Source organism: Puntigrus tetrazona, unplaced genomic scaffold (genome assembly GCF_018831695.1).
Source record: "Puntigrus tetrazona isolate hp1 unplaced genomic scaffold, ASM1883169v1 S000000001, whole genome shotgun sequence".
Taxonomy (NCBI): Eukaryota; Metazoa; Chordata; class Actinopteri; order Cypriniformes; family Cyprinidae; genus Puntigrus; species Puntigrus tetrazona.
The window spans coordinates 3,012,054-3,025,134 of record NW_025047681.1 but is presented as its reverse complement, the minus strand read 5'-3'; the positions used below and the strand labels follow the sequence as shown (position 1 = coordinate 3,025,134).

The 13,081-nt window shown below is 39.9% G+C and overlaps 2 protein-coding genes across 77 annotated transcripts in view; one reads left to right on the top strand and one right to left on the bottom strand.

Annotated features, from left to right (window-relative positions):
• Positions 1-5,061, top strand: part of LOC122331542 (cilia- and flagella-associated protein 251-like) — a 37,150-nt gene extending 32,089 nt beyond the window's left edge. For all 28 annotated transcript variants that reach the window (XM_043229042.1, XM_043229032.1, XM_043229031.1 and 25 more), the window contains 4 exons: positions 3,402-3,615; positions 3,720-3,860; positions 4,069-4,155; positions 4,248-5,061. In XM_043229042.1, the coding sequence (XP_043084977.1) occupies positions 3,402-3,615; positions 3,720-3,860; positions 4,069-4,155; positions 4,248-4,409 (604 nt within the window). In that variant the 3' untranslated portion in view covers positions 4,410-5,061. The remainder of the gene's footprint in view (positions 1-3,401; positions 3,616-3,719; positions 3,861-4,068; positions 4,156-4,247) is intronic.
• Positions 5,062-9,865: 4,804 nt separating this feature from the next.
• Positions 9,866-13,081, bottom strand: part of LOC122331512 (trichohyalin-like) — a 590,129-nt gene continuing 586,913 nt past the window's right edge. For all 49 annotated transcript variants that reach the window (XM_043228947.1, XM_043228958.1, XM_043228951.1 and 46 more), the window contains 3 exons: positions 11,383-11,526; positions 11,190-11,276; positions 9,866-11,083 (listed from right to left, as the gene is read on the bottom strand). In XM_043228947.1, coding sequence (XP_043084882.1) covers positions 10,922-11,083; positions 11,190-11,276; positions 11,383-11,526 — 393 coding nt within the window. In that variant the 3' untranslated portion in view covers positions 9,866-10,921. The remainder of the gene's footprint in view (positions 11,084-11,189; positions 11,277-11,382; positions 11,527-13,081) is intronic.

Here is a 13,081-nt window from a genome sequence, read left to right as displayed (position 1 = left end):
TTCGTCTGAAGTTATCACTGCTTGAACGCGTTACTTGTGACCAGAAATAAACACTCTTAACCAATGACTGCTTCTTCCTTGTATGTGTGGTCATGACACTAATGAGTTTCATTTCATAGATCTAAAATATACTTCTTATAATATACTTTTTTTTAAAATGCAACTTTCAAATTTCACACTATTTTAAAACACTATCCTGTCCTTAGATCGGAAACTTAACATTCAGTTTCACAAGCTGTGATTTGCGCCTATAGGAAGAGAAAAAAAAAAAAAAGTAAACAATTAGAAAATAATCAAACTGTTTAAAATAGCTGAAGTAGAATATGTAACAATTTTTATGACTGCATAAATATGTGATTTCATTACTCATATCCCACCAGTCACAACTGTGATAGAGTAAAACACAATTTTTCTGATAAATTTGTAAAAATAATAATCAATTATTTAAAAGGGTTACTAATGACACATCATTTAGAAAATTGAAGCTCCCTTTAAGAAAATCCTCCTAATATCAAGTCAAGTCAAGTGGCTTTTATTGTGATTACAACTACATATAGCTGTGCAGTACATAGTGAAATGAGACAACGTTTCTCCAGGACCTGGTGCTACATGGAGTCACACTTACAACACAATACAAAAGAACTCACATATTGAGCTAAGACAGTGTCTTAGCCACATAAAGTGCAAAGTGTGCAGACTAGTGCAAACAGCAAGGGAGTAGAGTGCTAACTCAGTGTGCAAACTAGTGCAAACAGTGCAAAGACAAAATTAGTGCAAGGCAAAGACATAATTAGTGCAAGAACAAAAAAATACAAACAACAATAAATATGAAGTGCACAACAATAAAGATGACGTGCAATGCCAATGATCTTTTCAGCTGTCCTCACTATAGTTTGGAGGGTCTTGTGATCCGATACGGTGCAATTCCTAAACCAGGCAGTGATGCAGCAGCACAGGATGCTCTCAATGGTCCCCCTATAGAACATAGTCAGGATGGGTGAAGGGAGATGAGCTTTCCTCAGCCTCCTCAAGAAATAGAGGCACTGCTGGGCTTTCTTGGTGATGGAGCTGGTGTTGAGTGACCAGGTGAAGTTATCCGCCAGATGAACACCAAGGAATTTGGTGCTCTTGACAATCTCCACCTTGGACCCGTCCATGGACAGTGGAGAATGGTCACTCTTTGCTTGCTTGAAGTCAACAATCATCTCCTTTGTCTTGTCGACATTCAGAGACTAGATTGTTGGCTCTACACTGCTGTGAGCTGCTGCACCTCATCTCATTATGCAGACTTGTCGTTCTTGCTGATGAGACCCACCACAGTCGTTTCATCAGCGAACTTGATTATATGATTGGAGCTGTGCATCGCTGCACAGTCTGTACAAGCCTCTCAAAGCATTTCATCACAATTGGTGTGAATGCGACAGGGCCGGAAAACCACAGACTTCTTAGGCACCGGGACACTTGTTGTTGTTTTGAGGCACATCGGAATGACAGAGCTGCTCAGAGAGATATTGAAGATATCAGTGAAGACTTCAGCTAGCTGCTCTGCACACTCCTTTAGTACTCTGCCTGGAATGTTGTCCGGTCCAGCAGACTTTCGTGGGTTAACTCTATAAAATGTTTTCCTCACGTCAGCTGTGGTGAAGCAGAGTACTGGGTCATTGGTATGAGGGGTGGACTTCCTCACCGTTGTTTTATTCTGTGCCTCAAAACATGCCTAGAAGTCATTCAGCGCATCTGGTAGGGAGGCGTTACCATCACAGACAGGTAGAGTTGTCTTGTAGTTGGCGACCGCTTGAATGCCCTGCCATATGCGCTGTGAGTCACTGCTGTTTTGGAAGTGGCCGTGGATTCTTTTAGCATAAGCGCGCTTTGCTTCTCTGATAGCGTGGGACAGTTTGGCCCTCACTGTTTTTAGAGCTGCCCGGTCCTTTGCTCTGAAGGCGAAGTCTCGCTCCTTCAGGAGAGGACGTACGTTAGTGTTCATCCACGGCTTCTGGTTAGAACGTGTGGTGATGGTCTTGGAGACGGTCATATCAGCAATGCACTTCTCGATGTAGCCAGTCACTGATGATGTGTACTCCTCCAAGTCAATGGAATCGCCATTGGTTGCAGCCTCCCAAAATATTTCCCAGTCTGTACACTCAAAACAGTCCTGAAGAGCAGAGATGGATCCTGCTGTCCAGGTTTTAATCTGTTTCAGAACCGGTTTAGAGCATCTGATGAGTGGTCTGTATGCTGCAATCAACATGACAGAGATGTGGTCTGAGTAGCCGAGGTGGGGGCAGGGCTCCGTACGATACGTGCTGGGAATGTTTGTGTAAACAAGATCTATTCCGTGTTGATATAAACGCACACGCCACCACCACAAGTCTTAGCGCACAGTGCAACATTTCTGTCAGCACGAAATACGGTTAGCCCGGTTAGCTGAATGGCGGTGTCCGGAACTCTGTCACTGAGCCACATTTACATAAAGCCAAAGACGCAGCAATCCCTATACTCACGCCTTGTAGCTCAGCGAAGTCGAAAGTAGTCCATCTTATTGTCAAGTTAACAGACGCTGGACAGAAAGATGGAGGGGAGTGCCCGTCGGCTAGGGTTAGTGGTTAGCCTAGCACGGACACCCGCCCGTTTACCTCGCTTCCGTTTCCTCGAACACCGCTTGCAGCGTCCTCTTCCCCGGCCTTCGGCATCAGGAGACACCGAGGACCGAGGGCCTGGTCCGCACAGCAAGCCGAGATCATTTTGGATTTTTTTTTTTTTCATCATCATACATGTATAAAAGACACATGGGACCCAGAAATCAAAATGATTAATAGGGGATACAATACTTTGACTCACAAAACAAACCAATGCATATTTAAAATGCGTTTTAGCAACTCTCACTTTTACATTACAGATAGATCGTGAGCAAACATACATAATCCCTGCTGACAAACTAGTCACATAAACTTAAAGCAATAAAAACTTAAGCAATAAAAAGCCACAGTCGCTACCATTTTAAAACATATAAACACATAAAAGGTCTTGGTATTATTAATAAAATTTAGGCATCCTTGACTAAGTCTAATCACAAAAATTTGTTTTTATTATTATTATTATTATTATTATTATTATTATCTTCTACTTTTCACATAAAATAATGCAACAACGTAAAGTAACATTACATAAGCAAATTTATTTAAAAAGCTAAAGCATCTAATGAAACTTGTTTTATTAATTAATAAATTAGAAGCGTAGCACATTTTGACAAGGATAAATAAATAAATTCTATTAACTAATTAACCACACAAAGACCTTTTTAATGTGACGATGTTGGCTGTTGTTGTAATAGCGGCATTTTAGTTGCTCAAGGTTTTTTGACTGCATGGTTTTTAAAATGTTTTGTTTATTCTCTTTAGGGTGGCTTCTGATGCAGTTGTCGACATGGGAAGCAGCGGAGCTTTAAGCGAGGACCTTAATAATCCCTGTAGAGAATCAGAGCTAAAGAAGATGTATGATAAATTGAGATTACAAATGCTGGCAAAGTATATAATGGAAATTAAAAAGAAATCAAAGACAGACAAAACCATAAATGAAACAAACGAAAAGGAAAGGCTTAAAGCAATGCTGAAGGTAAGGATCTTTAGATCAGAAGAGTTACCCTTCCTACATAAAGATTGTTTTCTGAGATGAACCTGTCACATCTACATAAACTAACACTGTATTGTCTTTCTTAGGACGTTTTCACTAAAGCTCAACAAGACATGACTGAAAAGAAAGATTTTCTATCCTTTTTTCAAGTTGACCATAAAACAGAGGAGGGTGAAAAACAAGAGCTAGTAAAAACACAAGACAAAAATACAAAACAGCAAAAGAAGGTACAGAGCTGCAAATACTTCATATATATATGTGTGTGTGTGTGTATATATATATATATATATATATATATATATATATATATATATATATATATATATATATATATATATATATATATATATATATATAAATTATATATTAATTAAAAATATAATCAAAAGAGAAGTTACATTAAAGTACTCTTCATATATTGATTTGTTTTTTAAGAAACTTAAATACATTGAATTAGCTCTCCAAAATCTGCAAATGATAATATTTCATGAAGAGGCTAGAAATCTCCAGACCATGTACAAGGTAAAGAAAAATACAAAATACAATAAAATATAAAATGTCAAGATATTCAATCATTAATTGTTAATCAGTTTGTCTATCTGGAACTGTTTCAGCAACCTGACCCTCTGTGTGAGCTGGCTGATGAATGTTACAAGGTCGGCTGCCTGCTGGCTTTACACAATCCACCTCTGCTGCTCGACTGGGAGAAAAAAGAGCCGTCAGATTACCTGCCACCAATTAAGATGGAAGACACATCTGCAAAGACAGCTCTGTAGATTTAAAATCCAGCATTAGAGAGATTACAGACTTCATGTAATGGTTTATGTAGATTGTTAACATTTTATACCTAATAAACTAATAGTCACTATTAGGGGACTGCTAGGACACACACAGACCACAAGGTGAGCACCCTCTCTGGCCTCACCAACACCTTATCAATCAAAAACTGTAACATATAACATAAAACATAAATACATTGTTTTGACTTTATTGCAGCACAAAAATCTTGATTAACTTGTTAGCATGTGGGTTTGATCCTATGGGTAGAAGGAATCATGAATTATGATGATTTATTTTGAAGAGTACTTATATATGATCAGTTTGCCATTGATTTCTAAAATAATGTTTTTTTCTAAATAACATAAAATATAATAATACACATTAAGAGTAATTGAAAATACAAATATATACATAAATCCAGCAGTAAATACATGGATGGGGTGAAACTAGAATTATTGTGTGAGTGGAAGTAAATATATCAGATTTAAAACCTAGAATCCATGCTGAAAAAATCCAGCATTGCTGTTCAAAGGGCATCTCAAGTGTGCAATTCATGGATTTGTGTATAAAGCTTTGTAAAAAAAAAAGAAAAAAAGGGACAAAGTTTTTGAAAAACATTTGGAAAATAAAAGTCTTTTGTTGGCTTAAGTCTGTTTTTATCCATAAAAAATATTTAAATATGTCACGAATGAGGGGCCTGAGGCGTGCGGATCCATATGCAGGCTTTTATTAAACGAAGGCATGGTCAAAACAGGCAGGCGTCAAACAGGGCAAACAGATGTATAAGGCAATAAACAAAATCCAGAAACAGGCGAAGGTCAGGTCAGGCGGTTTTATGTCACCAAGCCAGCAGAGGGAGCTCTTACCTCTGGGTGATCTGCGATCACTCCCTCTGCTGCTACTTCCTGTCTGAGGACTATAAAGACTGTTGTAGGCCCCTCACCTGGAGGTTGCATTGTTTCGCCTGTTCTATTGTTGTTTCCCGAGTTTTCCTTAGTCTTAGTTCTCTTGGTTTTGACCCTGCCTGTCTTTCGATATTCTGATTGTTTGCTGCCTGACCTGACCTTCGCCTGTTTCTGGATTTTGTTTATTGCCTCGCCTCTTATACATCTGTTTGCCCAAGATGGCCACCGCCTTCCCAGAGCCGCTTCCCAAGATGGCCGCCACCTTCCCAGAGCCGCTTCCCAAGATGTCCGCCGCCTTCCCAGAGCCGCTTCCCAAGATGGCCGCTGCTTTCCCAAAGCCGCTTCCCATGTTCTATCATAAACATGTTCTATCATAGTAGCTTAAAATTGAGTGTTGGTGTGCAGAAAACCTTACAGTAGAAGAATACACATATGGGATTACCTGTAGGGAATCAGCCAGATGGACACCTAGCTAAAGACGGGGGCTGACTGGAGAACTGGAAAGCAACGCCAGTACTGAGCCTGGAGGGGGTGCTGGAGGATACTCATCCAGAGTTTGTTGTATGAGGAACGTACTGGACATGGTGCTGACAAGTGAGGCAGTACGGCTAGCCTTTGGCTGGTTCTGCCACTTCCGGGGACAGGGCTTGCAGGTTCTCCACTTGATCGCGGAAATATGTAGTGGGAACATTGTGCACATATCCAGGCCAGGGTTTCAGGACGATGTGAGAGTTGACCAGTCCAGAAAACAAGGCACTCTTCACTCACCATAAATGCTTAATGGAAGTGAGTGTGGTTAGGAGTGCTGTCTTTTTAGGAACTAAGCTCGACTAACCCCAGCAGCTCAAAAGGATTCAGCACTACTCCAATCAAGCATCTTTGGAAATCTTTTCTGCAAGTCTGTACAAGCTGTTCTCACTGGGGAAATGCATACTTGCATAGAGCTAGATCTATGCTGGTGGCTGGCAGTGGGAGGATTCGCAAGAACTCAACAGCTTTACCTGGGCTTCTCCAAATCGACTCCAAATTAGCTGGATCATCTCAGGATTGAAGCAGATTGGCTGCACGATTGAGCTCCCCAGAATCTGGACACCAGAACTGCATCTGACTCTAAAAGAGTTATTGGTGAGCTGTAACAGTGGTTGATGTACAACGCAATCATAGTATTGTCCATGCAGAAGATAGTGCCCTGCAGTACAGTCCAGAAGTGCTGCAAGGTCAGATGGATCACAAACAGCTCTAGGCAATTGAAGCGCCAAAGATGATGAGGCCCTGTCCAGAACACTGACTCTGCTTTCCCGTTGACTCTTATACAGGCCAAAGTGCCCTTAGAACAAAAGCAACGTCTATCCAACGAATGAAAGTCCAATGACGAGCTGGCTTGATTTTTCACGTGGATTGTCCCATGGCATGTTGAATCGAGACATGTAAAAATAATCTTATTTAGAGTGTAAATTTAGAGTGTGAACTTTGCTTTCATCAACTTAGGAGGCAAAATAGTGCAGTCATGGGTACTCACATCACCAGTGACTTTATGGTATTTTGATCATCTATCACTTAATGTGTGGTAATGAATACATAAGAAAGACTGGTGGGATCTCTAACTGTATCATCAACACAAGGATGAGACAAGTGTAATAGAATAGATTTTGTTAAATGTCTCATATTGTACTCCTTTTTGGAGTTTCATTTTAGATGTTAATGTCCTCAAGAATATACTGTATATATTCAGTATATGTAAAAAAAAATACATGTAAATTTTGGCCTTTCTATTTACTATTCACAAGCCACTCTTCTGATTGGCCTGTGTGTCACTGTAGTCATCAAGAAGTCTTCATGAAATTCTAACTAAGGTCCAGAAAAGTGAAATATATAATTCTATGTTTAATATAAAACAAAAGCATGCAAATACAGAACAGGAACTTAGCTAGAACAAGAACTTTTCCAGCCTTGATCTACTTAGCATACAAGTGTTATTCAAATGCATAGGTGCTATAGAAACCCTACAACAAAAGGCACAGTTATACTTTGGAATTAGCAATCACACTTAACTTGGGAAACCTAGATGTTCAGAAACTGCTTGTCACCAAGCCAGCAGAGGGAGCTCTTACCTCTGGGTGATCTGCGATCACTCACTCCCTCTGCTTCTACTTCCTGTCAGTGGACTATAAATACTGCTGCAAGCCACTCACCTGCAGGTTGCATTGTTTCACCTGTTCTTTTGTTGTTCCCGAGTTTCTTTGTGTTTTCTGAGTTCTTGTTTCCCTGGTTTTGACCCTGCCTGTCAATTTTCTGATTGTTTGCTGCCTGACCTGACCACCGCATGTTTTTGGATTTTGTTATTGCCTTGCCTCTGATACTCCTGTTTGCCCTGTTTGACGTCTGCCTGTTTGACCATGCCTTCCTTTAATAAAAGCCTGCAAATGGATCCGCATGCATCAGACCCCTCATTCGTGACACTGCTCATGGTCTGGGCTTCCTGCTTTTAGAATGTAAATCACAATATACATAACTTTTTCAGTTCCTACTGTTAAATAGGAAGCTATATTACTAGTGGTTTTCTGTATATTGAAATCAGAATAATTGACAAATTCAAAGGATTTAAAGAAGTAAATGCAGTCAAAATGAATAGAGAAAAATGGTAATGTCCTTTTAGAAAGGTTGAACTGTATAAATAATTTCCTGGCAAGGTTGAACTGTAGTATTAATTTTCTGGCATGGTTGAGCTGTAAAATTAATGTCCTGGCAAGGTTGAAATTCACTAAAAGAGTGATTTCGTGAAACCCGGCGTAGTAACTTACAGTTCGTGAAACCCGGCGTGGTACTCTACAGTTTGTGAAACCCGGCGTGGTAAATTGCAGTTTGTGAAACCCGGCGTGGTAAAATACAGTTTGTAAAATCCGGCGTGGTACAAAAAGGTATAAGAAATATTGTGTGGTGTTATATCAATCTGTGTGTGTACCTGAGTGCGTGTGTGAATGAGATAAGCTGATCTCGAGTATTTTGAGACCAAATTGTCGCGCACCTTCTCTGGACCGTCACTTAAGTGTGACCTGTTAGGAACGGACGCGAGGGTTTGGCCTCAAGTGCGGAGAAAGCTGAATGCATGAGCCCAAGAGATTGGGACTCTGAATGACAGAAATAAAACAAGAGTGAAAGAAGCAGTACACACACAGTGGTTTCTGTATTAAGGACATTGATCCTGGGAAAGTAGGTGGTGTTAGATTATATAATAAAAAGCCAATTATTACCCATAGGGAAGCATAGAAAAGTTAGACATACAAACACCCCAATAACCTGGTGGTGCAGACTGTTTGGTCATAATCCAAATTGTGAGAAGTGTAATTGGACTAGGGTAAAATATAAACTGATAAAATGCCTCATCAATCACTACATACCTACACATGGGTTCCCCAAAGTCATAAGGTCAGACAATAGTACACACTTTAAAAATGAACCAATCTGAACCAAGTAGAGTCAGCTCTAGGATTGAAGCACTCATATGGAGCAGTCTACCATCCTCAAAGCCAAGGTAAAGTTGAACGACTGAACCAGACCCTAAAAAACAAAATAGCCAAAATCTGTGCAAGCACTTCTCTGAATTGGGTAGAAGCATTACCAATAGCCTTAATGCCTGTGAGATGTTCAATAAACAGAACCACTGGATTTACTCCTTTTGAATTAACCACTGGACGCCAATTTCCTGGCCCCTGGGCCCCAATGCCTGGGGATGGGTACACTTATACACCTAAGGCCTACCAACAAAAGGTAAGAGCTGTTACGACCCATTTAAAAGAGTGAGGTGGCAATAAGACGTGTTAACAGGATTCCAGCCACAGTCAAAAGATGAACAAACGAACATAAGGATTTTAAGGTATTTATTGAGTTAACAAGTAAAATTAATATATTGAAGGAGCATTGATTTCAGAGAGACCAAGGCCAAAATAATAAACCAAAAGAGCTTAATAAAATAAAATATATAAATTACCTAAGGATAAGGAAAAGAAAATACAAATCAACTTCCCTAACTCCCTAGGCAAAAACACACAAAATTATGTCAAAAATAAAGGGCAGATCTCTCCTACGCTCTAGAGTGGTTACTGAAACATTACACTTCTTTTGTTATTAACTGCAACCTACAAAAACATAACGACGAGGGAGGCAGATGGTCTGTTGGCTGTAGTGGAATCTGGAGCTCATCACGCCATAGTCGCAAATGCCGAATTGAGCTCGCCATGTTGTGGGGCGCCGCCCTTTTAAAGACGTCCCCATCCAGATTCGCCCAATCACATCCCTCGAAGAAAAGCCAATCCCTGCACACATACATTCAAAATACACAAACCCGATGCCGGGTACCGTAACAGAGCTGTTAATAACACATTTTCCCCACAGAAGTTTTGGCCTGAAATAGAGCAACAGGAATTGGACACGAAAAGAGGACCTGACTAGCAGTGGGTGAGGCTGAAACAAATGAAACGGAAATGGTCTGCCCCCAGGTGGTCAGAGCCCATGAAAATAACTGTGCGAACCTCGCTTTGCGTACAGTTGGCTGGAAAAGGTAACAAATGGTTTCACCTGTCTGCTTGCTGTTTCTGTTCTGCCCCTAGCAGGCCTCTGACAACAGTTCGAGCCGATCTTCGAGAAGGTCAGAGAGAGGGAGAAGCAGTCGGTGACATGGAAGATGAGGAAGAAGTGGAGCAAAGGTTGTGATCTCTTTCAAAGAGATCAAGAGAGGGAATTGTGGGATTTATGTTTTAAAGGATTTATGTTTTACAGGTTTTACTCAATAGAAGCACTGTGCCCAGGCCTCATAAAGGCTCTGTGTTTTTCTACATGATATTATGTGTGTATGTGCTGTGCAAACAATCATATCTGCAGAAACAGGACGTGGAGGCTGCTGAGCCCATCTACTGATCGAGAGGGAGAAAACAACTGTGTTTGTTGGTTATCACGAAAAGTATATGAATGCTGGTAAAACCAACATATTTAAGAAAAATATTATGAGGAGTACCATTAACATAGGAAAGGCAACATATCAGATGGATTTAACAAGTGGAAGACGAGAGTGCAGGAGTATATGCCATTTAGAAGAAATCTCTAGAAATCTCTTGAAATATGAAAAAAGTTTGATGGATGTTCGTCATAGGAGATGTCACAATGCAGGACCATGCAAAGAATCTTTTGATACTGCCAGAATCTTGTCAGAGGTAAAAAATAAAAATAAAAAATTGATTGTGAAACAATGGAACTAATGAACAAAGAATACAGATTTTAGCCCAGGATTTTTTTTAGGATTATAGGTTTTTTTTAAATATTGTGGCTAAAATCACAGTGTGAGCTGGGCTTAAGAAAAAAATATATCTGACTGAATGTCATGCAGGAACATGATTTTTGATTTTATTCATGTAATGGCCCAATAATTGTATTTTTAATTTTAATTGAGAAATGCCATATTTACTAAAAGTAGTGACAAAATTATGCTTTCCAACCCCTAACCATTCACATTAAAAGTAGTGACTATTGGTTTATTAAGTATAAAATGTATAGAATCTAAATCAATCTTTACATGAAGTCTGTAATCTCTCTAATGCTGGATTTTAAATCTACAGAGCTGTCTTTGCAGATGTGTCTTCCATCGTAATTGGTGGCAGGTAATCTGACGGCTCTTTTTTCTCCCAGTCGAGCAGCAGAGGTGGATTGTGTAAAGCCAGCAGGCAGCCGACCTTGTAACATTCATCAGCCAGCTCACACAGAGGGTCAGGTTGCTGAAACAGTTCCAGATAGACAAACTGATTAACAATTAATGATCGAATATCTTGACATTTTATATTGTAGTCTTAATATTCTAAGTATTATTGTATTTTTCTTTACCTTGTACATGGTCTGGAGGTCTCTAGCCTCTTCGTGAAATATTATCATTTGAATATTTTGGATAGCCAATTCAATGTATTTAAGTTGCTTTAGTACAAAACAATAAAATGACAGTGGTTTAATGACACCACAAATTGATCATTTCTTTTAATTAGTGAATAAACTGTTTTTTTAAGTGTTTGTAGTTCCGTACCTTCATTAGCTGTTTTTTACTTTTCATTTCTGTTTTCTTTAACTCCCCTTTTTCACCTTCCTCTTTTTTAAGGTCAACTTGGAAAAAGAATAAAAAATATTCTTTCTTTTTAGTCATGTCTTGTTGAGCTTTGTCGAAAATATCCTGTAATAGAGAATACAATGCAAGTTTATGTAGATGTGACAGTTTGACCTCAGTAAACAATGTTTATGTAGGAACAGTAACATCTCAGTTACGTATGCAACCCCCATTCCCTGAAGGAGGGAACTGAAATTCCATGTCAGTGACAGATGAATCCACGTTGAGTGTAAATTAAAAAAGTCAATGCATAAAAGCACCTCTTTCCCACCTTCTGCATCCCTTCTTTCTCACGTAGACCAGGGCTAACCACAAAAAAAAAACTACTGCTTTACTGCATTACCCACACAGTAAGACTGGATAACACTGGGAAAACATACCCTTTTGGAATCCAAATTTCTCCAAAAGAGGTGTATTTCCGACTCATAACAGCAGTTTCCTCTCTTTCTGATGCCCGTCCAGAGGCTTCTTGCTCTACCACTCACCACCAGGTTTGATGGAGGCCTGGATGGGTAAAGGTCTGTTTACACCTAGCTTCACATCACCACTTACTTGGTGCTGCGGCTGGTGGGTAGGTGGAGGCAGCGGCTGCATGCAGGATGAGTCGCAGTGCCTCAGTCTGCTCCTGTGCATCAGAGAACTGTTAGACCATGTCCTCAACTGAGTTGCCAAAGATATCTGATTCAGCACTTCTATAATCCTGGAGGGCAGCAGTACAGCTAAATATTAGCTGAAATGATAACTAGATCAAGGCAAAGGCACAAAGCTCCAATCCTTCCGAGATAAATTAGTCTGGCCCACAACTCCGAGATGATCATCTTCCAACAAGGAGAAGATGACTTATCCACAAATTCACCTCAATGTGTTTAATGCCCAACCATGTGAAGCTGTGATTGTAAACATCACCCAGCACCAGGTAATGACCACAACCAGAAAAGCACAGGTGATATGTTCAAGCAAGAACCACATTGTCTTTATAAAGATGTTAGATGTAGAGTGATATAGAGTTTGCTGAATTCAACGTCGTCTTCAAAAAACACATCTGTAAATGCTCTTTTAGAGAAAAAGTGCTGATGCGCACTGGTCGACTGCAACACAAACAGAGAGTAGTGCAACCCACTCAACATGGAAAAACCACCATGGCTGATGCACTGTAGTGCCAACACCAAGAGCTCTAAAGATTGTGCTGAACTCATTCAGCCTTCTCTCAGTAGAGCAGTCAAGAGCTAAATAATGTGATAGTTCGGCTCTAAAGCAAAAAGCTGAATATGTGCTGCACCCACTGCCTAATTACATTCAGGCTGTGATCAGCGGCACCTGGATGCATTCAACACATGCCAATGTGCATTTATTTTACACTCAAAGTGGCAAAACTTTAAGCAAGATTCCAATTTGTCAGTCACCAACGTAAACCGGGGTGCCCAACTAAAAGGGAACTGAGCTTTTCAGCGCTAGAGATCCTTACCTTCAGCATTGCTTTAAGCCGTTCCTTTTCTTTTGCCTCACTTATGGTTTTGTCTTTCTTTGATTTTATTTTTATGTCCATTATATGCTTTGACAACTTTTGTAGTCTCAATTTATCATACATCTTCCTTAGCTCTGATTCTCTGCAAGGATTATT